This window comes from Heteronotia binoei, chromosome 7 (assembly GCF_032191835.1).
Source record: "Heteronotia binoei isolate CCM8104 ecotype False Entrance Well chromosome 7, APGP_CSIRO_Hbin_v1, whole genome shotgun sequence".
In the NCBI taxonomy this organism is placed as follows: Eukaryota; Metazoa; Chordata; class Lepidosauria; order Squamata; family Gekkonidae; genus Heteronotia; species Heteronotia binoei.
In genome coordinates this window covers 97872926-97900061 of record NC_083229.1, presented here as the reverse complement: position 1 = coordinate 97900061, position 27136 = coordinate 97872926, and the positions used below count along the sequence as shown (strand labels likewise).

The following is a 27136-nucleotide window of genomic DNA, read 5'->3' as shown; positions in this document are numbered from 1 at the left end:
ACAGTCTCTTTAAAAGTGTCAATTAGCCACCCAAACAACAAAAGCGCCTCTTCTTTCACTCGCCCCCCGAGGCTTTCTTCGTGGCAGTGAAAGTTTGCTGGGTCGGGGGTGGAGGAGAGCTGCCTAGTAACTGTCCAAGCAGAAGGCTGGCTGGCTGAGAAAGGAGGCGGCAGACAAAAGAAGGCGGAACTACGTGGCTTCATTTCAAAAGGCAGCGCTAGCCTCCAAAGCCCCAGTCTGTGCAAGAGAGGCTGGGCTCATTGATGTACGCGAGCGGGCGGGCGGGCGTGTGCGTGTGAGTGGAGAGAGGGCTCCAAGGCGGCGCAGGGAGCCGACAGCCCGGGGCTGGCTTCCTCGGGAGATGTGCGTGGCGCTCTGGCGGGTGCCGCTCGACGCTCTTTCCCACTGACTTTTTTGCAGGGGCGCCAAAAGCTGTGCGCGGCTGAGCAAGTCGCGCTGAAGACTTGGGCTGCTGTTGTGCTCCAAGCCGGCACGAGCCTCTCTCTGCTGTTGCCAATGGAGCGCGGAGGCTCTCCCTTCTCCCGCAGCCCCGGGACAGGCTAACGCGGGAGCCCCGGCAGCCGGGAGTGGCTCGGGTCCGGGATGCGGGGGATGCCCGTCTTGAGGCGCCTGCTGCGAGCGCGGCCGGGGAGGCGATGCCCCGGCGCCTTGCTCGTCCTCGGGGCTCTGTGCTCAGCTGTAGGGAGCGTCTTCGTCTTCTTGCTGGCGCGCGGCGGCTTTTTCTCGGGCCGCTGCACTGATGAGCAGAGCCATCGCATCTTGGCCCGGCTGGTAGGTGGAGCCCTCCGCGGGGGGGGGGGGGGGAGGGGAGAGAAGCCCTGTCCACATCCAACCAGCAGGGGGGCACGGCGAGGATGCAGCCCCCCACTTGGACCCCAGATGATAGGTGTTCAACTTTTCTCCCGCGGGGCTCTTAGCATCAGCATTCTTCGGGGGTTCCTCACTCAGGGCTCTTCTCGAGTGTGCCCTTACTTGAGATAAAGTTAGCTTGCAGACGAGACTGACTTAAAGTTTGACTCACTTTCCAGAGCGGCCCAGCCCTTAGGCACTTTGACTCAGGAGGAAGGGCCATGTGAGGCCTGGGGGGTCCCCGTTGGGAGGAAGCTCTCTTGAATTGGGGGGAATCTCCTTTGAGCAAAGGTTCACAGGATTGGGTTGGGGTTGTATGCACGCTCATTGAATTTAAGAGATTACTTTGGAGTAAGCAAGCATTCGCAGGAGCAGGTATTGCACAAGGATGATATGAATGGACAGAAAATATTTTGGTTTAGGAGGCATTGAAGGGCTTTGGAAAAAGACTTTTCAGAAGACTTTTGATTATTATATTATATTTTTCTTGTTTCTGAGGGGCTGTTGGGGACTGCTTTGTAAAGGGAGACGTGTGGGAAATAAAGTGAGTCATGACCATTTTCTCTGCTTAAGAAATCCTTTTGCCTTCCTTCTAGAAGTTGGGGTTTGATTGCTGTAGGTAAGCGATGAAGAGAGTGCCATCAGTCAGTACACACTCTGAGAAAAAACCAGAAAGGTCATAGGGCAGGTAGCAGGTACTTGGGGTATTTTGGAGAGAACATTGAATGTTTGGGTTTATGTGGGGTGCTTTCACACATGCTAAAATGCAGTTTCAAGCCACTTCAGTGACCTTTTGCAAATGGATTTTGCCACTTCACACAGTAAAATCCAGTTGCAAAGTGAATTGAGGTTGTGTTATTTATTTAGTGTGTGTGAAAGTGCCTGTGGTGTGGAGCAGAATGCTGGGCTTGGGCTGGGCAGAATCTTCAGTTCTCACTCAGCCAGTGAAATTCACTGGGGACCCTTAGACCAGCCTCCGTCTTGCATTCTAACCTACCTGATAGGACTGTAGTGTGGATAAAATTAGAACCTGCAAGTACATTGCCTGTTAGCAGAAGGATGGTCTACCAGAGTAATTGTACATTGATGCCAAACAACAAAAGTCTAAATACAGGTGTGCTAATAGCTCTAAATCAAGGTATTCAGTTTATTAATTAACTGAAAACACCAATTTTCCCAGCAACTGTTGATTCTAACCAGTGTCTGTTATAACTGTTTCCATTGCCTGTGAGGTACCAAGAACTGAACGTACACAAACAAGGTTGATATCGTGATGAGGAGACATAACGGCAAACTAAGTCTGGTTCTGTGTCAACGTGGCCCACGTAACACGTTAAATATTACTACATCTATCAAAATGACTTAAAGCATTTCCAAAGTAGGCATGAATAGAGAGAGGGCCAGCTTGGTATGTGAGAGACTGTTACTTAACAATTTCTGGTCTTTCCAAAATTTTAAAGAATGTGGTGATCGTGCCATATCAGAGTTAAGAATGATTAAGGCACTTTGGAATCGATGGGGATTTCAGAGTGCTTAATTATCTTTACCGCTATGCATGCTGGCCCTATTCAGCACTAGGAGAACGATAATGAATGCGGGCATGGGGGGGGAGATAACCCCATTCCTGGAAGCAAATCTTGTTTTCAAGGGTAAGGTAGTCCCCTGTGCAAACACCAGTCATTTCCGATTCTGGGGTGATGTCACATTGCGATGTTTTCATGGCATACTTTTTTATGGGGTGGGTTGCCATGTACCTGTGCCTATCTTTGTGGGGAGAGGAGGAAAATCAGGGAAGCACCGGAGAGCAAACTGCACAACACCTTAAAAAGCAAAACAGGTTTCTACTATATTCTTCTGGATTTTAATATTCAGGAATTAAAATAATACCTGAAAGTAATGGAAATCTTTTCAAACCATTGGACCTCTTCAGTCTCCATACTGCTGTATTTTATTATTGTACTGCAGTCATAATACAGAACATGACACTGCATCATGCAATGCCATTCCTTTTCCTCCGGTGCTGTCCCACATCATGGCTAATCAATTACTTTGAACTCACCTCCTAGAATGTAGAGGATTAGCCCTTTGAGTGGAGGCTAGTGGGAACTGGTTGAATGCTTAGTGTCATGAATAGGAGATTTGTGAAAGTGCTGGCAAAGAAAGGCACTAGAAGACGAATAGTCCATGTTGATGGAGTTTTTGCTGTGTTTTGAAGGGGTAAAAAAGCAAAGGAGAAGCCAGGCTGCTGATTAAGGGAACTGGGCCGCTGCTTGAAAAGCATTTGCTACCATGGCTGTGTTTTACACCTTCTAGGCAGCAGTTACTGTCAATTAAAGAAGACAGAGTATTCAGCTGCTAGGTCTAATTGATAAAACACACTGAAATGCAGACGAAAAAAGACCCTTTTGTATTTTCTAGTGGATTTTCAACACAGTTTGGTAGAGGTTAGGCTAGTCACCTAGAACATCTGCACACCATATCCTGCTCTTCTTCACTGTGGTAAAAAAAGAGGATTTATTCTTTTAGACTAGGTGAAGAAAGGTTTGTTCTTCATTGTCTGTGATACATTAAGATATAGCATGTGCCAGCAAGTTTTATGGTCTCTAGGGTACTGCTGGACTTGAATCTAATTGTTCTACTGCAAACCGATATGATTACTCTTTGAAACTATCTTTATAGATAACTTATAACATGTATAAAGTCTCTTATTTTTATTGATTTGGATTGAAGTCTTAGCTGGAGACTGTTTGTGGTGGAAAGGTAGAACCGTACAGTACAAATGCCATCATTTCCCATTATGTATCATCATCTGCCCAAGCATGTAGTAATAGCATTGGGGGCAGGGGGGAGGCTTTGCCAAACATCTCCCAGTATGGCATAGATTGGGGCTGGCATGGCAAAAAGAACTCACCCACTGGCCTTTTGGCTTGCAGAGTGCAAACTCTGTTGCTGTCTGCACAAAGCAGCTATGTGCCATTTGTTGGCATAACTGTGCAACCTCTACCTGGGCTCCTAGTCTGGCATGCTAACTAAGGAGGTGTATATGCTTTGCACTTGTTTTCTAGGAACAAATCCAGCTAGACTACTTGAATATTAACTTGTTCTTGCTATGACTGACACATATTTTCAGACGCGGATTCTGTGTATTATATGTGCTTCGTGATTATGCCAATTTTTTAAAAATCCCAGAAACTGTTGGCAGATGGCACTGAAAGCGTTAAGTCAGAAGCCACATTCTTTTATTTTCAAATGGCTTTTGTTAAGTGGGAAAGAAACCTTAATGGAAATTAAATAATCTATTATGGTAGCAAGCTATTGATGACTATAAATTTTCCTGCGTTCTGCATAATAAACGAAGACAAATTGTGTGCATGCAGTAGCCTTGCCAACTTCTTGGAAACAGCAAGCAAATGGAATTCTTTTTCTATGACAGGCAGCTGCGAAGCTTGGATATCTCTGAGATACTGAATATTTTCCATTTCCTCCAGAGCTTGCCAGAGTGCCAAAATCATCCAGAGGTGTCTGACATAGCTTTGGGGACAACATTTGCCTTTCCTCCTTTGGCCAGTGTCCTAACGTGGATTCCAGAAACAGAAAAGTTATTTACAGTCTTATTCACAAGGTAGTAACGCCAGCTCAGTCTTGGTGTCCAGGAAACAACTGGTGGCTAAATCCTAAACAGTAGCAGTTTGACTGATCCCGAATGAGGCACCAACATACTTAGTAAAGATCCTCTCTCAGCAGAGGGGAAAATGCCCCCCAAAAAGTCCCCAATCCAAGGAGCTGAGAGCACAGCAACTGTTCAGGAGTCTGTAGCAAGATACCCAGCACCTACCAAACACAGAATGGCATGCCCTACAGCTTTCTTGTGTCAGGTACACATGGAAGCAGTCAACCAATGCACATGTATGCATACATGCCACCCTGGTCACTTTGTTCCCACATACAACACAACAACGGAAGGAATATAAGAAATATGGTAGCCTCTGCTACAGATGCCCAGTTGGAGCTCTGTAACTGCCATACTTTGGGGAGTGCTGCAGAAGAGAGTCTGAATCTTAGCCTAGTGACGCATTCCCTATTGATAGGGAGACACAGTGAGGGAAGCACAGTCATTCCAACTACATTGCACAAATACCTCAGCAGGAAGAGGAGTTGGATTTGTACCCTGCCCTTCACTCAGAGTCTTGGAGCGCCTTATAATCTCCTTCCCCTCCTCTTCCCACAACACCCTGGAAGGTAAGTGGGGCTGAGAGAGCTCTGCGAGAGCTGCTCTTAAGAGAACAGCTCTGAGAACTTGCAGCTGACCCAAGGTCAGCCAGCTGGGTATCTGTGGAGTGGGGGATTAAACCTGGTTCTCCAGATTAGAGTCTGCCTCTCTTAACCACTGCACCACGCTGGCTTACAAATTCACTTGGCAAAGGAAATCCACATGAAAAACTCATGGCCTCTTCAAGGCAAGGAGTCAGATCCTAGCAGGGAAATCATGCAAGGCAAGGCAGACACAAGTACAGCAACAAGAGAATATGCCACTGCACTTGCACAGAAGGCATTTGTCACACACAGCCTCATCCATAGTTTGTTTGGAGAACACCCATGTGAAAAACAGTGGAGAAGTTTTAAGTCTCACTGAGGAGGAAGCTAGGAATAGCAATCATTTGGTGAGCAATTCTAGTCTGCTGAAAAAAAGAGGAGGAGGAGGTAGGACTAGAATCCACAGCATAGAGGCTGCAGAGCAGTCCTCCACCTGCACAACAAACTGGATACATAGGAAAATGGTGCACATGAAATGTTCTATTGCCCTAGTTGTCATAACTCACCATAAGTAGCAGGGAGGCTCAACTGCTGAGAAGGGTGTAGTACTGTGGAACAACATAGGCTTTAGTATACATAGAATTCCCAGTTCGTGTCCACGTGGGACTAATTATCAGAGAGTCCTGGAAGGGTCCCACGCAGAACTGAGTTTCTGCACAATCAGATCCCTGCCCCTGGGGATGGGCTGCTCATGCTGGTTGGCTGTCCCAGACAATAGTTATTCTTATTCTCTTCCCGAATAATATTTAATTTAATTTATCTATATCCCACCTTTCTTCCCAGTGGGAATTGAAAGCAGCTTACATCATTCCCTGTCTTCTGTTTTATCCTCGTAGGATAGGCTGAGCATGTGTATCTGGCCAAAGGTCAACCAGCAAACTCCCATGGCAGAGTGGGGATATGAGTCTGGGTTTCCCAGATCCTAGTCTGACACCTTAACCACTACACTGCACAGGAGTGCATCCCCATTGATTCTCCTGGACCTTTTGTGGGCTTTCAATGCCATCAACCAGGTATCCATCTGGAGAGGCTGGCTTGGTGGAGAGTAGAGGACACTGTGATTTGGTGATCTGTATTTACATGACTGGCTGATTCTATTGGGTGGTGCTAGGGACTGCTGCTCAATACCTCAGAATTAATGCTGCGGAGTTCTATAAGGATCCATCTTTTTCCTCATCATGTTTAAAACTCTACAAGAAACCCATGGAGAGATCAGAGATTTAGACTGAGGTGCCACTGGTATGCAGGCAACAGCTACTTCCATTCTTAACAGTTGGACTTTGTGGGTCTGTGGAAGTCCATATGCCTTGAGAAAACAATGGGGTGCATGAGAGGCAATAGAGTTCAATCCAGAGAGGACTGAAGGGCTGCTGGTCAATAGAGAAGCTGATCTGGAGGAGTTTTTACTCCCCCCGCCAAAGAAGTAGGGTTTTTTTTTTGTTGGGGGGTGCTGCTAAATCCTGGCTTATGGTTGGAGGTTCAGGTCTCCCCCATTGCACATAGCACTCTTGTCAGTTTTAGCTAATAAGCCCATTGCAGCCCTTCCTCAGAAAGTATGATTTTCTAAGATAGAGCAGCACAGCCACAGTGAGTTTACTCCAACCTTATTTGGGCTTTAGAAGAAGATGATGATACTGGATTTATATCCCGCCCTCCACTCCAAATCTGAGTGGCTCACAATCTCCTTTATCTTCCTCCCCCACAAAAGACAACCTGTGAGGTGGGTGGGGCTGAGAGAACTCTCACAGCAGCTGCCCTTTCAAGGACAACCTCTGTCAGAGCTATGGCTTACCCAAGGCCATTCCAGCAGCTGCAAGTGGAGGAGTGGGGGATCAAACCCGGTTCTCCCAGATAAGAGTCCACACACTTAACCACTACACCAAAGCAGAATATCTCCAGAAACACTGGCATGTACCAGCATGCATTAGAGTTATGGTGGCCTAGGGCTTAATTGCTATCATAAGCCGTTTATAAATTAGTTTAGGATGGTGCCCTAAATTGTCTTAAATCCAGATAGTTACATTTAAGTAATTCTTTGGTTCCTCGATGGCAAAATGTATATTTACAGTCCAGTCACTTGAGCAGATTAAATGTATGAAATTATAAATGACATTTAAGAGATCTGCAGCCATTGAATTTATTTCAAGAAAACACTGAGTGATAAAATAGAAGCAACAGAGCATCGAATTTTGACAAAATGATTAAGTTGCATTTCCTTACTGGTCAGTGCCAGCTGTAGAACCTGAAATGTACTTAAATCTGCTATGTCATGCTACTTCATCAGTGAATTGCTCCAAGCAAAATTAGCATTTTTATTTAAATCCAGTTTTTGAGTGTCTGCACAGAGGTTTGTACAAGCAGAAGTATTAAAAAAGCCTTTAAATTACAGGGCAGTTGCCTTGATGTTATTTATGTCCTTTTGCTTTAGCCATAAGCTTTTATCACTTTAGGAGACTTCTGGAGAACAGTAAACAATGTTCTTGAAATAATTTAGGGCCAAGCTTCACAATTTACAAAACTTTGGAAGTGTATTTGATTGGTTTTCCCTAGCTATGATATATAGACTTTACAAATGATTGGGGGGGGGCGGAATGAAGAGGAAGTATTCCTTTATACTTTCCTGCAAATATATGAAACAGAAGGTTGCCTAATATACCTAGAGGTCTGACATTCAAGACCAGAATCCTTAACTTTTTCCCTGCAGCATGTATCATTTCACTTTACTACCAGAAGATGTTGTGGGGGGAATAACAATAGCATGCTTTTATATTACATTTTGGAAAGGGAATGTCAATTTTTAAAAATAAGTTTTTCTAACTATATTTTCATACTGCAGCTGTCTCATAAAAGCTTCACGGGTTGGTTAGGAAGGCTGGAACCTGGGGAACTTGGGCATCTCTCTGGGGCCCAGATGGACCTCTTATTTTCCTTTATTTATTATTTAAAATATTTAATTCCCACCTTTTCCCAAGTCTCAAGATGGCTTACAAACTAAAATTTTAAAAATGCTGTAAAACCTCAAACTCCCCCTTGCTTGCAGCCTACACCTCATAAAAAGCCCTAATAAATTGAGTAGCCTTGGAATATCTCCTAAAAATATGCAGAGATGCTGCCCCCAGAGCTCCTTGGTGAACCTATTCCATAAAAGTGGGTAGAAAGAGCATGGTCTGTGGTCTATGCCCAGTAGGCCACCCTAAGCAGGGCAGCAGGTATCAGCCTGAAGACTGCAGCTGGCACAGAAGGGCATAAAGAAGATATAGTCCATCAGATATGCAGGTCCTAGGCCATGATGGCCATTTTAAAGGCCATAACCAGCACCTTGGTTTGAAATTGTAAACAAACTGGCAGCCAGTGTAGCTGTGTTAAAATAGGTGAGATAGGTTCCCATCTGCTACGCACTCTGACAGTAATTGGGCTGCTGTATTCTGGATGAGCTGCAGTTTCCAAGTTCTTTCCAAGTACAGTCCAACATGGAGTGTGTTAAAGTAATCCAACCATGAGGTTACAAAAGCATGGGTTAGTATGCCCATTGAAGGGCCATTGAGTTTATGAATTCTGAGGGTTGCAACTGAGGCATGCAGTCGTCCAAGATGACCTAGCGCCTGAGCCTGCTTTGGCGGGACGGGTGGGATATAAATCCCAATAATAAAATAATAAATAAGCAGAGAATCCAAATGTGTTCCTTTGAGATTAGGGCCCTGCCAGACCTTTTACCATTACTGCCGGACCTTTTAATGTTTTAAATTTGTTTTAACTGTTTTTAATTCGCTATGTATTGTATTTTATCTGATGTAATCTACCTTGAGCCCGCTTGCAGGGAGGGTGGAGTATGAGTCAGTGAAAATAGATAAATGATAAAGAATAATGTAGCTGTATCGGGTCATTTTCACACTGCTAAAGTTCTCTCCTTCATTTCTTGCCATGCAGTATCCTCAGTCAAAACAGTAGAAGCTGGCTGGAGGGAAAGTCTATGACGCTCTTGTTTCCTGGGGCCCAAAATTTCTCTCAAGACGTGAATGAACATAATGTGGGAAATGGTGGGCCAGATATTCAGATACTGGAAGGGGAGAAGGAGGAGACAGAAATTGGTATCAAGCCATCTTTTGACTGTTTAGTTTTTTACATCAGCAAAGACCTTCCCCCTAACCTATGTCATCTCCATAGAATGGCCCAAAATAGACATTGCAGCTGTATTTTTGGAAGGTCTGAATGGACTCATAGTTATGCAGATTGCCTACTGCTAGAAACAGAGGGATGGAAACAATTATGGGTGGAGGAGGGAACCGGGGAAATCCTTTTATTTCTTTCATGAATTTGAGATGACCACATAACCACAGAGCTGCAGTTTCTTTTTAGATTTTTCAGTCATGAGTTGTAAACAGCCAAGTGGTACGACTATACGTGTACATATTTGATAGGTGCTTTCCATGCTTTTTATTGTGGGAGGTCAGATTGTTTTGACCCTGCAAAACAAGCATGAGTGGTTTTAAAAATAAGTTTTTAAACCTTTCATATTTCTAGGTTGTTATCATTCTGCTACAATTTAGGCTGTAATCCACATTTAACTTTGTGTCTTGAACACTCTGCCCTGAGCCCTGTGAATTGGGCTTGGATAAATTAACAGGGTTTTGTTCCTGATGTCAGTGTGGTCATGAATTTCCCATGTGTTTCAATTGATCTTACGGTACTTCCCATGACCTTGTGGTATTGCTTTTCTCTGTAGGGTAACCCTGTTGTTGCAAATGCCTTACCGCTTCTTACATGGTATATGCCTCACTGCTTTTCAGCAAAATAATACATTCCTATCCTATCGGTTTTTCTGCAAGCTATTTTTATATGTGGCAAAAAGTATTTTTGTTTAATTGTAGGTTTGTGCTAGCTCTTAGCATGTTGATTTAGATCTTTAGCTGCGTGGGAGCTAAGCAAAACTACTGCACCCAGATCTGTGAGCCGCCAGATTTGGGCCTTTGCAGGTTGTACATTTCTGTGTGTTGTCAGAAGAAATGGGAAAACATATTTAAAGGTACATGCCCAGCTTACCACCCCTTGTAGACCCTTGAAGGACAAGGTGGTAGGTATATTTAAATAAATACTGTTGGTTGGAACCCAGAACCCTACAGCTGCAGAGCCAAAACACTGGACTGAAACCTTTGAGCCATGATTTCTTAGGCCTTTATGGACAGTTTGTGAGCTCTCCATCTTAAAAAAGCATTAGGCCTAAACTATTTAGCCAAAATTTCCTTGGCCCTGACAGTTCTGCAGGAAATCAAAACAATAAATAAGGAATGTGCATCCTCTACAGACATTCCTTGCTACAAGCCACATGAAAGTAGAAAACCTTTTTTTAAAAGGAGCAGGCTTCTGAATGGTCTCATGTCCGTCCCTCCCTACATGATAGAGAATGATGGCTTTCTACTATCAGTTGTTCATTTCTGTTTCCATATCTCTTTAGTGTCTGGACTATAGAAAAGGAGCTTTGACAGGTGATCTTTGTGAAGACTTGTGTGTGGCACAGAAACTGATATACAAGCGATGCCTTTATTATGACCAAGGCAAAAAGGTCATCCAAGCTGACTGGAGAGGCCGCCCAGTGATCCTGAAATCCAAAATGGAAATCTTCTCCAGCTATCAGCACCTTGGTTTCCTGGAAGAAATGGAATCGCAGGGTATCCCAGAGGCAGATCTGTTTCTTATGGTGGCTTTGGAGATAAAAAATGCTCTGGGCTTGGAACTACCTAGTAATAATACAGGACCCTTGTGGACTAGGGGGAGAGGCCCTCACTGGAAAGCACAGTTGGCGAGTATGTGGTCTTTACTCCAACAAGAAGAATATATTTATTTTAGTGTCTTGCAAGACTTCAGTAAGCATGTTCTGAGGGTCATTGGGTCTTGCGGCCACTTTTACGCTGTGGAGTATTTGACAGCAGGGCACGCTTGGCACAACACACTGTTCTCTGTGGAAGATGCCGTTGGTGCCTCCTTTTCTGGGATAAAAAGCAAAGCTAAGGCCATCACCGAAATTGCGATCAGCTTCCTGGATATGGTGAATCATTTTGACAATGATTTTTCTCATCGGCTGCATCTTTGTGATATCAAACCGGAAAATTTTGCTATCCGAAATGATCTGACGGTAAGTTGGCCCCTGAACTTTGGCAATTGAATTCATGACCCACGGTTATCGTTGGAAGTCATGCTGCTATTCAGAAAGACTGGTATGATGTGACAACTTTCTGTTCCTCATGTCTGCCATCTAGTTCATTGAAGTAAGCTTACACATCCTTTTGATTTGATAGCTGACAATAGGTTACACTGGCAGAGGTGATTTTTGATCACCATAAATTTCTCTGTCTTGCAAGGGGACTGAGATGAATAATAAACAGGTAGAGCTCAAATAACATTCAGCTCAACTGAGAACTAAGTACAAGCTAGTCTCTACTGACATCATATATGCAGAGCACTATATGTCAGAATTCATTCAAATGTGACTGACCTGGCAAAGAGTTCGTCTATGCTTGGAGGCCAAATCAGCAAAGGTGTGCCATATCGTGCTTGTCACATACCTACTTTGCAGTCAAAGTCCCTTAATTTGTAATGTTCTAAGGGCCAGTCTTCCAGGAAGAAACCAAAACAGCTTACATCATTTTGCTCTCCTCTGTTTTATCCTCTCAGCCGTTCTGTGAGGAAGATTAGGCTGAGAGTGTGTGACTGGCCCTGGCCTAAGGTCAGCTGGCAAGTTTCCATGACAGAGTGGGGATTCAAACCTGGTTCTCCCGGATTCTAAGCCTGATGCACAGCACCAGCTCTCTTAACAAACTCCTTGTATCAGTTGGAGGAAAGGATGAGGGCTTTTAGATGTGCAAAGGGGGGGTTGAGCCTCCCAGATATGTGCTGGCCTGTCTCTGCTTGCTCATTGGAGCCCTTATGGGTCCTGTTATGGAAATTATGTACAGCTGTGTAAGAAATATTGATTTTTACAATGGAGCCAAAAGTGTTTTCAGGGGGCAGTCTGAAGGTACAAAAATGGCAGGGGCAGAAGCTGCTGCTCCCCATTTGCAGTTGTTGCTGTAAATCCTTGTATTTAAAAGGCCTTTTACTAGGGAGTTAAGTTCAGCTAACTCTGAACTTTTTTGTGAATAGGTTAAATAGAAATCCAACTTACTATATACTGCTCTCATCTGAAATTTTTGTAAAGCTTTTTTTGGAAGGGTTTTCAAATTATGCCTTCATTTTAGCTTCAAGCAAATTAATTTCTTCCTGCAGAATGAAAGAAGACTGTGTTAATTAACACAGCTTCCAACAGACTGTGTATTTATTAAGTATGTGCATAAATTGTTTTAGTACTTGAAAAGCATGTAGCATCTTAAAGATATAGGAATATTTTTACTCTTCAATTGATGTTTATTCAGGTGCATAATCAGAGCCAGAACATTTGTGTTATTAAGTGGAGGAGGATGGAATTTGTCTGGATCAGTTTTCTTACTGTACTCAGAAACCTACAGAGCACCAATCCCAGTTCCCAAAAAAGATGATTCTGGGAACTGTGGAAATTATGTAGGAAAAAGCCACATAGGATGGTAGATGGAGGGAGGAGGGGGTACCTCCTCCTCCTTGCATCCACTGAGCCTCTTCTGCCTGCACAAGCATAATTGCACTGGTGGAGTTGAGGGATATGAGCCAAACCACTAGAGACCATGTTTGTTTTATTTTACCCCTCAATTTGCATTACCATACTTATAAAGACAAAAAAAATCCTCATTTTTTTCCACTTAAAATAAGTTATTGGAGTTTAAATTTCCATATCTAAGCTTTTTTTCCTATTAAACAACAAATTCCATGTTTGTATTGCCTTTTGTATTTTCAGTTTTTGGAAGAGTGGTTTTTTCATTTATTTATTAAGGAAATTTTTATGCCCTCTTTCCAGAGCGTTGCTTGAGGTAACTTGAAGTAAAAACACTACCATAAAATCATCATCAGTTATCCATATAAAACAAAATAAACCATTAAAAACACTTAGGAATATAAAACAATATGAAATATCCATAAAATGTCTTCAGACCAGTAGACCGTGAAATAGCTGAGAAAGATGAACTTATTTAGTTCAAATTGTGGCTAAAAATAAATTGTTTGGGCCTGACACCTAAAAGACAATATGGTACATTCCAGATAAGCCAAAAGGGGGGGGGGCATTCCAGAGGCGAAGTACTGTCACTGAAGACACCCTGTCTCATGTTTTTTTGTTGTGTGTGTTCTTCTACTGGTCATTGTTTTGTTACATGCACCCCACTTCTGAGCAGTGAAAAGGCCTAGTCTAGTTCAGGGGTGTCAAACATGCGGCCCAGGGCCTGCATTAGGCCCTCGGAGGGCTCCTATCAGACCCCTGAGCAACTGGCTGTCATCTGCTTTCTTCTCCTTTTCTCTTGCTTCCTTCTGCATAACAGCTTGCTTTGCAAGGCTTGATCAATCGCATCAGAGCTACAGAGCAAAGCTTCTGTTTTCTCCATTGACTGAGGCTCCTCCCTTGTGAAGAAGGGATAGCTGACTTTGCCAGGCTCTCTCAACCACACAACAGAGCTACTGAGCCAAGCCTCTCTTCTATTTGCTAAGGCTCCTCCCCCTTTTTTTCACACAGCCTATGTATTCCGATATGGAAGCTGGTCAGTTACTGAACAGTAACGGGTTTCTGCTGGCATTTCAAACAGACCCGACTCAGTAACTGGCTGCTACCGGAATACTGTCACCTTTTCACAAAGTCCCGCGGCTGTCCCGGTAGTGAGGCATGCCTGAGGCGTTGCTAACAAAGAGCAGCTTCTTCCAGTTTTCAACCCCTCCTTCCGGGTTGAAATCGGTATGGGGCGCTGTGTGAAATGTCCAGTATTTAATCTGGGAGCAGTTTTCGCGCCCTTTTTCGCCCACCAGCACGCGATCTCCCCCTTTTTTTTTGGAACGTTGGGCTAAGATCGCTATAGCGACTACATTCAGGGGCACTAAGCCTCTGAATCTCAGAGCTAGTGGGCAACATCAGAGGAAGGCTTCAGTCTCTATGCTTTGTTGTCCATAAAGAGGAAATGGTTGGCCACTGTGTGAGACAGGATGCTGGACTAGGTGGATCATTGGTCTGCTTCAGCAGAGCTTTTCTTATGCTCTTAGTTAGCAAACTGAAAAACAGTAGATGGGCAGTGCTATCATAAGTAGAGTTACAACCTTCTAAACCCATTGTTTTCATTGGGTTTAAAAGTTTTCATGAACTATAATGCACAAAGGAAATTCTCAGTCAGCAGATAACACAGGAGAAAATAGTTTCAGATAGTGGCTATGAAATATAACTGATATAGATTGTAAAAATGTTATGCAGAGATTAATACACAGTTTACAAATGCAGCCAGATCTATCAAAACACCCTCAAAAATAGAACTGTCTTATATGTCTTCCTGACTGCAGCTCTGGTAGGCCATTCCAGAAGTCTAGGCCTAACACAGCAAAAGCCAGTGACATACCTGTTGCTGTGCAAACAATTCAGAGAGAGTACCACCAGGAGAAGGCTGCATGAAGAGTGTAGCTGGCACATAGGTATGCCATAAGAACATAAGAGAAACCATGCTGGATCAGGCCAATGGCCCATCTAGTCCAACACTGTGTTACACAGTGGCCAAAACCAAAGTGCCATCAGGAGGTTCATCAACAGGACCAGAACTCCGGAATCCCTCCCATGTTGCCCATCGCAAAGCACCAAGAATACAGAGCATCATTACCCCAGATGTAGTGTTCCATCCATATGTTGTGGCTAATGGACCTCTTCTCCATGTGCTTATCCAATTCCCTCTTGAAGCTGTCTATGCTTTTAGTTACCAGCCACAACTTTCTGTGGCAGTGAATTCCACGTATCAATTGCTGTTTGGATGAAGAAGTACTTTTAATCTATTCTAAGCCTACTGTTCATTAATTTCATTGAGTGCCCACAACTACTTGTATTGTGAGAAAGGGAGAAATGTACTTCTTTTTCTATCTTCAGTATACCATGCATAATATCCTGGGAGTTCAATAAATAAGATGAATATACTCAGGTGGTAAGAAAAGGCCTTTAAAGGTAATATTCAGCACTTTAGTAACCAGTACAGTTCAAGAAACTTTTGATTTGTTAACTCTTTAAGATGTCACAATACTCCTTTGTTGTTTGTGTTGCAAGCAGCTAACATGGCTTCCCCCACTGAAATTTGTAATCTCTGGGAATCTCTAAAAAGTTACAGCACACTGAAGAATCTGTTAGAAACCAGATACAGTCTGATATTGCCTGCATGAACTTGTGAAAGGCCCCAGGGTATGTCAGTCTTCTAAGCTTTCTAAAAAACCTAAAAACAACACTTGGAACTATATATTGTGTTTTGACTTCTCTAGTTCTGAGGGAAAATGAGAGGGCCATTTGATATTCAAAGGGGACTTTCACCCTGTCAGTCAAATCTCTATGGTTCCTAAACTGCTTATTTTCCCTGCCAAAATAATAAATAATAATCTCTAATTTTGTAATTTCAAAGTGAAAGGTATACTCATAATAGAGAGTGTTATATTGATAGCTTGGAGACTAGAATTTGTTATTTACATAATGAGGATGGACTTAGCAAGTAAATATTACTAATAATGGTATCAACATCTTTGGAAAAAAGAGTACTCTAAATGTACCCACTCGGGAAAAGACAGAGTTTCTTTTCTTTGTCTTTCTGCTGATCATCCTCAGTGGTTTAGGGATTAAAGATAAGAGAACATCAGACAATGACAGCAGCTAGCAATTAAAAGCATGAGAGATTTATTTGTGCATCAACAAAAAGCAGGCTGGGCAGTTCCACTTTATAAAGTGGAGGGACCATGGCTCAGTGGTATCTGCTTGCCAAGCAGAAGGTCTCAGGTTTAATCTTCATTTAAAAGACTCAATAGTAGGCAACGTGAAAAATGTTTACCTGAGACTCTGGAGATCTGCTGACAGCCAGAGTAGACAACACTGACCTCGATAGACCAGTGCTCTGATTCAGTATAAGTCAACTTTACGTACAAATCCACATCCATGGAGACTGTTCTGTGAGATGAAAATGCCAGAGCCAATAGACTGTAGCAAAAGGAGGCAGTACACATTTTTAAACTGCTAGAGGGATTGTGGCCATCATGGGAACAGGAAACAACATACCTTGCTAGATGAAAACAGGATGCAAAGTTTATTGATATTTAATAGGAATCAAACAGAATTCCTGACTGTGACTGTGGTGTCACAGTAGCCAGAATGGAGCAGCTACCCATGCTTTCAGGTATATGTATTCATTAGGAGAACACATCCCTTCTTTTGACACATATGACCCCTCCCTGGCAAAATGTACACAATACAGAAAGAAAAAACATGACACTAAACCCATCCAGTAAATAAAAAATGGCAAACAGCAGGGTAGAAACCACAGTTAAAATCAAATAAATGGATCTTAAATAGCACTAAAAAAAGTAAAGAACAGGATGGATTTTGCCTAAATGTTAGCAGTGAATGGACCGAGCAGACATCCTTTGGAGAGAGCTCCAGGGCTCAGATGCCACTACAGAAAAAGCCCTCTTTTGGTGGACACCAACTTTACCTTTAAAGATGTGGACAATGGGAAAGATGATGATTTGTTACTGATGATGGTAACCAATGGCCTGATTCGTATGGAGAAGGTGGTCCTTTAGGTACCCTACATGCAGATGTGTAGCTGTGTTTAGTTTGTAGCAGCAATATAAAACAGGAGATAAAGTGCCATTGGACTTCAATTTCTTTTAGTTCCCCATGTTCCCCACAGAGCATTCCAATCAAGTTCCCAAAATCTTCTGGTTGTCCCTGGGCTAAAAGAGGCTAGGCTAAATTCCGCCAGAGCCTTCTTGGTGGCAGCCCCAATAATCTGGAACACCCTTCCAGAATCCAACAGGGCCCTGCGGAACTTATCACAGTTCCGCAGGGCCTGCAAGACTGAATTGTTCTGGATGGCATATGACAACTAAATGGGAGAGGGCTGCCACTTCACTTGGACCTATCTTGTATTAGTAGCAGCTGCCTAGGATTTGATGGCTTTGGCGAAGGCCTATAATAGATGTAGTAGTACCATTGTGATTTTATTTTATTGTTTTAATACTGTTTACTAATGTTGCCTCTGTTTATTTTATGTTAGCCACCTTGAGTCTTTGTAGAATGGGTGGAATATAAATCTAACATAATAAATAATGAATAATAATAGATAGTTACACGGTATCAGAAACTATTAATATGACAAGCTGAGTATGGTAAACATTGCTGTTTAATATGGAGTTATTAATAAGTTATGGAGTTATTATTAATAATAAGGCCACAATTTTATGTATGTACTCAGAAAGTTCACAATCACTCATACACACATACACATGTGGGAAACCTGCAAAGACTTGCAGGAAGTGTCTGAATTCCCCATTTCCCACTATTTCTGTTTCCCTTTCCTGAAAGCCACCATAGTCTCTCCCATTTTCTTACTTCTTTCTCTTCTTCTAGGGTTGCCTAAGGGCTGCCCCTTTGGATAGGGACTGGAGATCTGAAATCACAACAGATCTCCCAACTGCAAAGATCAGTTCCCCTTAGGGTTTCCAGCTCAAAGTTGGGAAATCCCTGGAGATTTGCGGGTGGAGCCTTTGGAGAGTGAGGTTTTGGAGAGAAGCAACCTCAGCAGGGTATAACCATAAAGTTAACCCTTCAAATCAGTCATTTTCTCAAGGGGGACTGACTTTTGTTGTCTGGAGAGCAGTTGTAATTCCAGGTGATCTGCAACCCCACTTGGAGGCTGGCAACCCTAGTTCCCCTGGAAGAAATGGCTGCTTTGGAAGTCTATGGAGTTAAAGTCCTCTGAGATTCCTCTCCTCCCCAGTCCCCTCCCCAATTTCTAGGAATTTCCCAACCTCTTTCCCGCCTCTTGACAATCTCCATATCCTCTCCCTGCCTCATTCTCTCTTTTTCAGCCATGCATCAATCTACCTTGTATCTTGTTCCCATGTTCAGCAATATTCATTTTTATTTACTTCATTTGTTACCCTGCATTTCTCCACAGTGGGGACCAAAACAAATGACATTATTCTCTTCTTGTTTTTATCCACACAACAACCCTGGGAGGTAGGTTAGGCTGAAAGTATGTGACTGGTCCAAAATCACTCAGTGAACTTACACAGTGAGATGGGGATTCAAACCTGAGTCTCACGGGACATTCTCTGAAGTTGTAACCATGACACTACAGGGACTTTCATAGTGTGGCCACAGTTGAACAGTAGCAAGCAGCCAAACCTAGTTTAGTCATGCAAGTTAGGTAGGTATGGAGTCACCCAGAGGTTGCTTCCAGGCCTATGGTTGCCAGCCTTCATGTGGAACCTGGAACTATCCCAGAATTACAACTGAGCTCCCAACAACAGAGATCTGTCCCCCTGGAAAAAGTAACTGCTTTGGAGGGTGAACTTTATGGCATTATATTTAGCTGAGTTCTCTCTCCTACCCAAACCCTGCCCTCCTCAGACTGTACCTCAAAATCTCCAGGAATTTTCCAACTTGGAGCTGGCAACCTTTGCCAGGCCTGACCCTAATGTGTTCTTCCTCAAAGCCCAAATAGACCTGAAGAGAGACCCTGCCCCCTGCCCCTGCCTTTTTACTCATAGATGAAGCTTAGAATACTGTGGTTGCCTAGCAACATTCACTGAGGGAATCTACTGCTTAAAACTGTAGGCACTCCTTTTATCATTTTTCAGATTATTTAAGCTGCCCCATGTATTTTTTTTTTTTAAGATTTCACATTCTTCTGCAAATCCAAGGCCCTTTTCAGGCCAGTCTTGAGAAACATATAGGTAGATGAGGTGACAACCTGGATTGGGGAGCAGATGGGAGCTTTTGTTAGATTCATCTTCCTATTGGACTGTTGTTGTGCCCCTGAGATTGGAGGAGTCCTTGAAGGATGAGGTTTGTTAGACCAAAGGAAGCAGAAGTGGACTTAATTATTAGAAACCACTACCCCTTAAAAGAAGAACAGTAGTAAATTATAAAGTACATTATTCTGAGGTTGGCTTCTGCTTGCGGTCTCACTGAAAGATCTTCACCACTCCTGTCACAAGAAACTGCTGTGACTCTTACATTTCTATTTTCAGTGCTGCTGAGCTAGGCATCAAAAGCTCCTCCACTTGTAATTTCTAATTTTCCTTTGCCTTTATCCGGGATTGCTTGGGTCAGCAGTCTCAGGACTTAGAAACAATAACTGAAAAATGGCAATTTGTGTGGTTGTTTTTGTCAACATGTGTCAGCTTGGATATCTTCCTCTGATTGCAGGTGGTTGCTATAGACGTAGATATGGCTTTTTTTGAGCCTAAAATGAGAGACATCCTTGAGCAAAACTGCACAGGAGATGAAGACTGTAATTTTTTTGATTGCTTTTCAAAGTGCAACCTGAGAAGGAGAAAATGTGGAGCAGTGAGAGCCAATAACAACCTTCAGGTGAGCTGCAGGCATCTTGTTTATGACTGGATGTTATGTCAGTATTTTAAATGGCCCCTTACCATACAATTTAAAATAAGTGGCCCTGTGATTGTTGTGATGGGCTCATTCACATGTCTGAGATGATTCCATCACAACATGAAAGTTCCAGCCATCATGTTCAGGTCTAAGATATCCTTGGAAGTCAACACATGGAGCTGCAGTCATTAAGTGATATTTGCTCATTACTTGATTGCTGCAGCCTTGATTGCTGCAACCTCCATGTGTCAAAAAAACCCTTACAGAGCAAATGCCACAGATCGTTGATGGGACTCGTGGAGACAATCCATGTATTAAGAGTCAAGTTTCTGTAATGCTATCAAAAATGTAATCTCTATATCATCATATGACATAGGGCCAAACTAGACAATATTGGGACCATGGCATAGAGGACAGGGGCCACTCCTCCCCCTCCATCCTGGTCCCAAGTAAGATTGACCCCTTTGGCATTTGTAAACTGAGGAAATTCCAGCAGTAAAAAGGCAGCAGCATCTTTGGGGACACTGTATCATCTGATTTAGCATAATTGCTTTGTTAGGTTTTCTAGCTGTTCCAAAGACAGACAGTGATGCAGAACAGAGGGCATGGAATCTGCCCCATATGATTTGGTTGCATCTTGTGGCAGCAAGTACTCCAAGTCACTATGGCACTGAAGAAGATGGAGGCCAAGTTTGATGGCATTCTTGTGATGAATGTAACATATATCCTAGCTCTCAACCATGCCCTTAAGTGTGGGGTAGTCAATACATGGCTGTAAATAAGTGAGCCAGTGAAAATTTGCACTTACGTTTGTGGCTCTGAGTGGGATTTCCTGTTCACAGCAGCTAGTTTGTCTGATGCATCTCTTTCAAGCCACAAACTTGGAAGAAACCTTCACGGGGAGTGGAGAATCAAGCTCTCAAATATGGTGATCATCAGAGCTAAACTTACAATATTTTTAGTAATGCTAATCTTCTATATAAGACGATAAGAAGAGCCCTGCTGGGCCAGACCAGTAGTCCTAGTCCAGCATCTTGTCTCACACAGTGGCCAAATATTTCCTTTGGATGGACAACAACAGGGCATAGAGGCTGAAGCCTTCCCCTGAAGTTGTCTCCTGGCTCTGGGATTCAGAGGTGTAGTGCCTTTAAATGTGGAGGTTTCCCTCAGTCACCATGGCTAGTATCTTCCATGGATCTATCTAATCCCCTTTTAAAGCTGTTCACTACCTCTCTGGTTGGCTCTGGGACCAACTGCTCCAGTGCACTTTTATTATGCCCAGGAATCTTATTTCTACAGCATGACTCAAGCACATGTTTACCCTGTCAATATGTGGGTAGTTGTAGTCCTTCAGTATAACAACATTATCTGCTTTAGTCATCTCCCTTATTTCCTTATCCATCTCAAGGTCAGCCTCAAGGGTTTGATCAGGTACATCCCCACTTTTAAGTAACCCTTAGGGCCCAGTGTTTCCACCCGTATTGGTTTTGTGGGGGAAATTAACTCCCCTGATATTTTTGAATTTATTTGACCGCACCAAGGAGATAAAACCAACAACTTTATTGTAGTTTTAAAAACAAATATCCTTCAAACAGCTGCAGCTGCCAACAAAAAGGAGCTGAAGCTGAAAGCAAGGCTTGGAACATAACCAGCCGAATCAAAGGGCTGAGCTCCAACACTACTATGCATGGCAAGCCAAAGAGGCCAATACACTACAAGATTTACCTGTCTTAGAAAAACAAGCCAAAACCTTTTGCCTGCATTCTTCTGACTAGTAGATTATGTCTGTCCATACACTAGTCCCAAGAATTGCCTGTTCCCTTAAATGAGGTTTGCTGAGGATTTTGATGGGTAAAAAAAAATGTCCTTTGTAATAGTATAAACATAACAGGGGATATTTGGAACTCTTATACCAAAATATGAATATTGGTATAAGAGTTACAAATACTGGGATTTGTATAAGAGTTTATACTGGGATGAAGAAGTGGCTTACCGAGGAAGAAATTATATACTTCTTAGATAGAATACATGTTTGTCAGTGGCTAAAGAAGCCATGAAAACCAGCCCTCTTTAAAAGAGACATCGCCCCCTTTCCAGAATTCTGTGGGCACCCCGGTGTGTTCACAGAGTGCTTGATATTTAGGGTAGAACAGGTTTCTATTTCTCCCACTTGGATATGGCAGAAGCCAGTCTGCATACCCAAAATAATGTATATGTGGGCCAGATGTTTCTACTGAAATTTGTTCTTGAGAGGGGAGCCTCTTGTGTACGTTAGAGCCTAGAATAGATTATAGGATTGGATGGAGTTCTCTGTTGGATAATAGCCACAGGGAGTGGAAGCTATCATTATATCCTATAAACTGGAGGCCCAAAAGGCATTGTAAGGAAAGGGGATAAACGATTTGTAAATTTCCTCTCCCATAGTATCCAGATATCCCCCTATACATACATTTGTTGCTATCATAGATCAGCCAAGATTGACACACAGACAGAGTTAACAGCACATCTATTTGCAATAAAATAGATTGTCTTCAATAGTACAGACATAATTATTACACCTTTAAAACAGACTAATTCCTTCTCCTTTTGTGGCTGGCAGAAGCCACCCACTATACTATTACGTGTAGTGACAGCATGTGATTGGCCATTGCCGGTATTTAGAATGCTGAGTAAGATGGAGCATTACTTAATCTAGCATGACAACAACTATGTTGTTACTGCTATTTATTCTTTGCAAGAGAAATGTTAGATTTTGTGTTCTCCTTTGCTGTCATTTTAATCTACATTGGACAAATGCATTGATCCCTACGTGAGAAAACAAATGAACATGAATCTGACATGAGAAATTGCAGTACTCAGAAACCATTTGGCGAACATCTTAATCTTCCTAGACATATTGTTGCGGATCTGAAAGTCACTGTTCTACAAACAAACAAAAACTTCAAAAGGGATATATTATATGAACGTGTTGAATTAAAGCAGCAAAAATTTATGCATTTTCTGTCACCATGGCTTAAACTGACACTTGGACTTCCTCACATTATAATTTCTAATAACTCAACATGACCCACATTTTAAAAACCGTTATAGACTGTTCTGAACATGTCGTATCATAACATATCATATACCTTTACTGATGTTGGTTGATTCTTTCATGCTTCAAACTGCCTCTTCCTTAATTAATTTACCCTTCTTTCTTGCACTTTCATTAATTTTCACCACAAGATAACTGGAGAATCACACCTTATGTATACCAGACCTCTCGTTGCTCAACTCTCCTCCCTTTGCCCCTTTCTTAAAACTAGGAAAATTATTTTTTTCCATTGTATCTGAGGAAGTGAGCTCTGACTTGCAAAAACTCATACTAATGTTGTTAGTCCTGAAGGTATCACTGGATTTTTATTTTATTTGAACAGAAGATTAATGTCTGGTTGAATTATATGACAACAATTATATGACATTGTTGTATGTTTTCAGAACTTAAGGTTTGGTGGAACTGGAAGATCTCATAGCAAGTTACTGTTTGTTTTCATTTCCACAGGTCATCTGTGACAAAATATTTCGCCCTTGGTTCTCTCTCAACCTCAGAGGATCTACAGTCTCCTTTCCCCTGCAGCTCCAGTTGCAGAAGGCTGTGCATGATTGTGCAGAACCAAGCTATGATGATGTTGCCCTTCTCCATAGGACTTCTCTGACTTCTCTTTCCAAGTTATACCAGTTGCTTAGAGCCAGTCAAATGGAGCTTCAGAAATCTGGAAGCTACTCTCATCATGTTCATTAACAATTATAGTTCCCTTAATTGTGGAGGCCCAGGTCACAAATACTGCCAGACTGGTGTTTCTCTGCCTACACCAAGCATGGCAGTTAGCCCCTTTCTTGTCATGCCCTGACCTAGCCACAGTAATTCAAGGGTCACCTCCAAGCTAGATTACTGTAACTTGCTCTACACTGGTCTGCCCTTGAGACTGATCCAGAAGCTCCAGCTGATCCAGAATGTGGTGGCACGAGTCCTTATGGGAATACCACAAACAGTACATATACAACCCGTGCTGTGCCAGCAACACTGGTTTCCAGTGGAGTACTGAGTCAAGTTCAAGGTTTTGGTGTTGATTAAGGACTTGAACAGTCTGGAACCCGCATATCTTCGAGACCACCTCCTCTTGCTTGTCCCTGGGAGAGCATTACACTCCTCTGAGAACTACCTACTGGTGATCCCTGGCCCCAAAGATCGTCCTCAACCAGAGCCAGGGCTCTTCTGGCCTTGGCTCCAACCTGGTGGAACTCTGCCAAATACCACCAGGGCCCTGCGGGACTTAATGCAATTCCACAGGTCCTGTAAGGCAGAGATGTTTCACCAGGCTTTTGGTTGAGAACAGCAATGGTTTCCATCATGGCTGGCACCCTCTTCCATCTTTTTCACTCCAGCCTCCTCCTCGCCCAGCCCATGAAACAGCAACACAGTGGGTTGACGACTCAATTAGTGACACCATTTCCAGATTATTTAATATAGGAATGACTGATGTATTAATTTTAACAATGTTATGTTGATGTTTTTAACGTCTGTTGTACATCACCCAGAGCCCTGTACACTCAGGGATTGGACAATTCATAAATTAAAAGTATAAATAAATAAAAATTTCTATTCAATAAATAACAGGGTTTTTTTTCACGTCAGCAGCATTAGTTTATACTCACTGGTGGTGTTTTTGAAAACTGTAATTGTAGACATAGTGTGTATATTATCACTATCTTCAGAAATGTGAAATCACTTTCTTTGGGCTCTGTTTTTGCTTACTTCCAGAACACATGCTGTTCCTTCTCACTGATATTTTGTATTATATCCAAAAAACAGCAGCACCCAAACCAATGTCTGACCCAAGGGCAGAAAAGCATTTGAATTTCAAAAGTGATTTTGAGATAAAGTAATAAATCCACTTCAAAAAAACACAAGGCATGGGATGAGTTGAAAACCTTATGAATGTTTTATTCAGTGTTTATTTTAGACACTTCATTAGCAGCAAAATGCTTTGATGTCTGAATGAAGGACAGATTTTAACCAAGGGTGTCTAATGTTACTATTTAGAGTGCACTGTTTAAAGGGCAATCCTAAGTAGGTCTACCAAGAACCTCACAAAAATGGGGATTTTCCCCCAGAAAAGTGTTCTTAGAATTAGGTTATTAATAAGAAGATGAAAGCCATGGTTCTAAAGTATGAGGGTTTACCTGTGTTTTTTGATTACTAGAGTTCATCTGGACCAAACCTGATGTTTTTCAGTTTTCTTGTAAATGAACCCACCACAGGCCACCAAGGTTAAATGAAGTGACTCTTGGTGAGGGACTGGAAACCAAGAGCCAAGAAGTACCTAGTTAACTCAGAGATGGGTAGATCACATACCATTTAAAAAGCTGCAGTAATTCTTACCACCTGGTTTTTCTTTAGTATTTTTATTTTCCCTCTTCTTCCTGCTGTGCATCTCACCTGGAGTCCCGCCCATTATGTGGGAGAAGAGAATGACAAGAGGAGCAGCAGAGAATGGGGTTTGGATGGAAGGGTGGGAATAGCCATGGCTGCTGAGTTTAAGTTGCAGTTTTGCAGTCCAGCAGTGGAGCCGACCTCATTGACTGCCTCTAGGATTAATTTCCCCTCTGTTCAAGTGGAAGAGAGACAGCCTGAACTTCAGTTACCAGAGTACCACTAATGCGCATCTGCCAAAGTGCATTGGTTACACAGGACTTTTGGAAGTTCTGCAGCAAGATACACTCTTGAAGCTTCTGTTGAAAACATTTAATGCCCAGTAACCTGCATGGAAACAATCCCTTCACAAGATACTGCAGCAGATCAGGTCTATCATACCAGGAAGTCAGTGTCAATGGATTCACCTTTTCTCTAGCATATACATTATAAAATTATGAAAAAATAAAAATTCAAGCAAGTATATTGTTGCGTGGATAATTACTTTAGTAAGATAAGTAAGCTCGGTTTTCTTAAACTGTTCCCTCCTAGGCTTAAAGAAGGTTATATTAGAAACCTAGGTATATTTCAAGCAAATGACATGTCTGTAGAAAGTCAGCCAGACTGGTTGCCCTCTACCAGTTTTAATTGAGTGAATGAGCTTGGCCTTCAGGAGCATGTCCTAGACTTGAACATATAAAGCTGCTGTGTACTGCTAGCCTATTAATCCATTCAGGTCAGTATTTACACTGAGTTTGTCTCTTGAAGCAGAGGAAAGTTTGTCTAAACACCTGTTACCCAGAATCCTGTTACGAAGGATTGCCAAGGATTGAACTGAGACAGTTAGTATGTCAAACAGGACCCTACCTACTACCTACTTTACCTTAATCAGAATATCACCTCCCAAATATGGAACTGTTAGTCATCATTTGTAAGCTGCTGTCTGGTATGCTACATAACCTTGACACAATGTTTAAAAGCCTAAACGCTGCATCACCTCTAAACTCTGTATCTGATTTATGTCCTAGATGTGACCTTCAAGGCCACTGCTTGCCAGGAATGTGCACAATACGGGGACATTTTCTAGGAAGTAAGTTCCAGTGAAATCAATATTTTTGTGGCAAATATGTTTAATAATGGAATGTGCAACTGGTTAATATCCAAACTCTCTATCATATTTAGGACTTCCACCTTCAAAGTACTTTCCAGTTGCATTTCCCAACTAGAACAACAGAACTGCTACAAAGGAGTAGGAAAGGCACATTTTTTAAAAAACACTCTTCGGAGATATATACAAATGGTATGTGAACGTGGTTTTCCCCTTATTGATAAGATTCATGTGCTCACAGTTTAAAACAAAACACAAGATGAATAAAACTGCTTATTTATTTACAAAATGTGTGTGCTGTTTTTCTGCCCAGTGAAGGCATTGACCTTTTCAGTGTGGCTTTTCTTGTAGAAAAGGAGGGGCAGAAGGTAGGACTCATAATAGCTCCCCAGAATGCATAATGCAAGTCCTTATCACATGGAAGAACATGATTGAAATTTTAGGAATAGGTACTGTCTATAAGCAGGTACAGTTTGCAGCACTTTTAAAGTTGTACAGGTACAATGTCCAGAACACTATTATACCTACACACATGGGACAGAAGGAATTGCATCTAATTAACCTTACAATTGCACAGAGGCAAAATTTGTTCGAATGTTTTTAAAGAGCTAATATAGGAAATGCTGAAAACACATTCAAACACAAGGTCAAGGAACCTTTGAATAAATCTCATTTCTTTCCTTACAGGCTTTGCTCCCCCTTGACAAGGCTTAATAAAACGATGTATGGCAAATTTGTTCTCTGCCCTCAAGCTTTCTGCTAAGGCCTGATTTAAACATCATACTAGCTATGGCAAGAGAAATCACCCATGGCACTTTGCATTTACACAGGATTTATACTGGGTTGCTTACCCACACAAGACAGCTGTGCATCATGT

The 27136-nt window shown here is 42.4% G+C and overlaps 1 protein-coding gene across 1 annotated transcript; it reads left to right on the top strand.

The window, feature by feature from the left end:
* Positions 1 to 523: 523 nt before the first annotated feature.
* DIPK1C (divergent protein kinase domain 1C) lies at positions 524 to 23492 on the top strand. The gene is made up of 4 exons (XM_060242986.1): positions 524 to 792; positions 10637 to 11314; positions 19517 to 19681; positions 23241 to 23492. The coding sequence occupies exons 1-4, from the start codon at positions 604 to 606 to the stop codon at positions 23478 to 23480; spliced, it is 1272 nt and encodes a 423-aa protein (XP_060098969.1). The 5' UTR covers positions 524 to 603; the 3' UTR covers positions 23481 to 23492.
* Positions 23493 to 27136: the final 3644 nt, after the last annotated feature.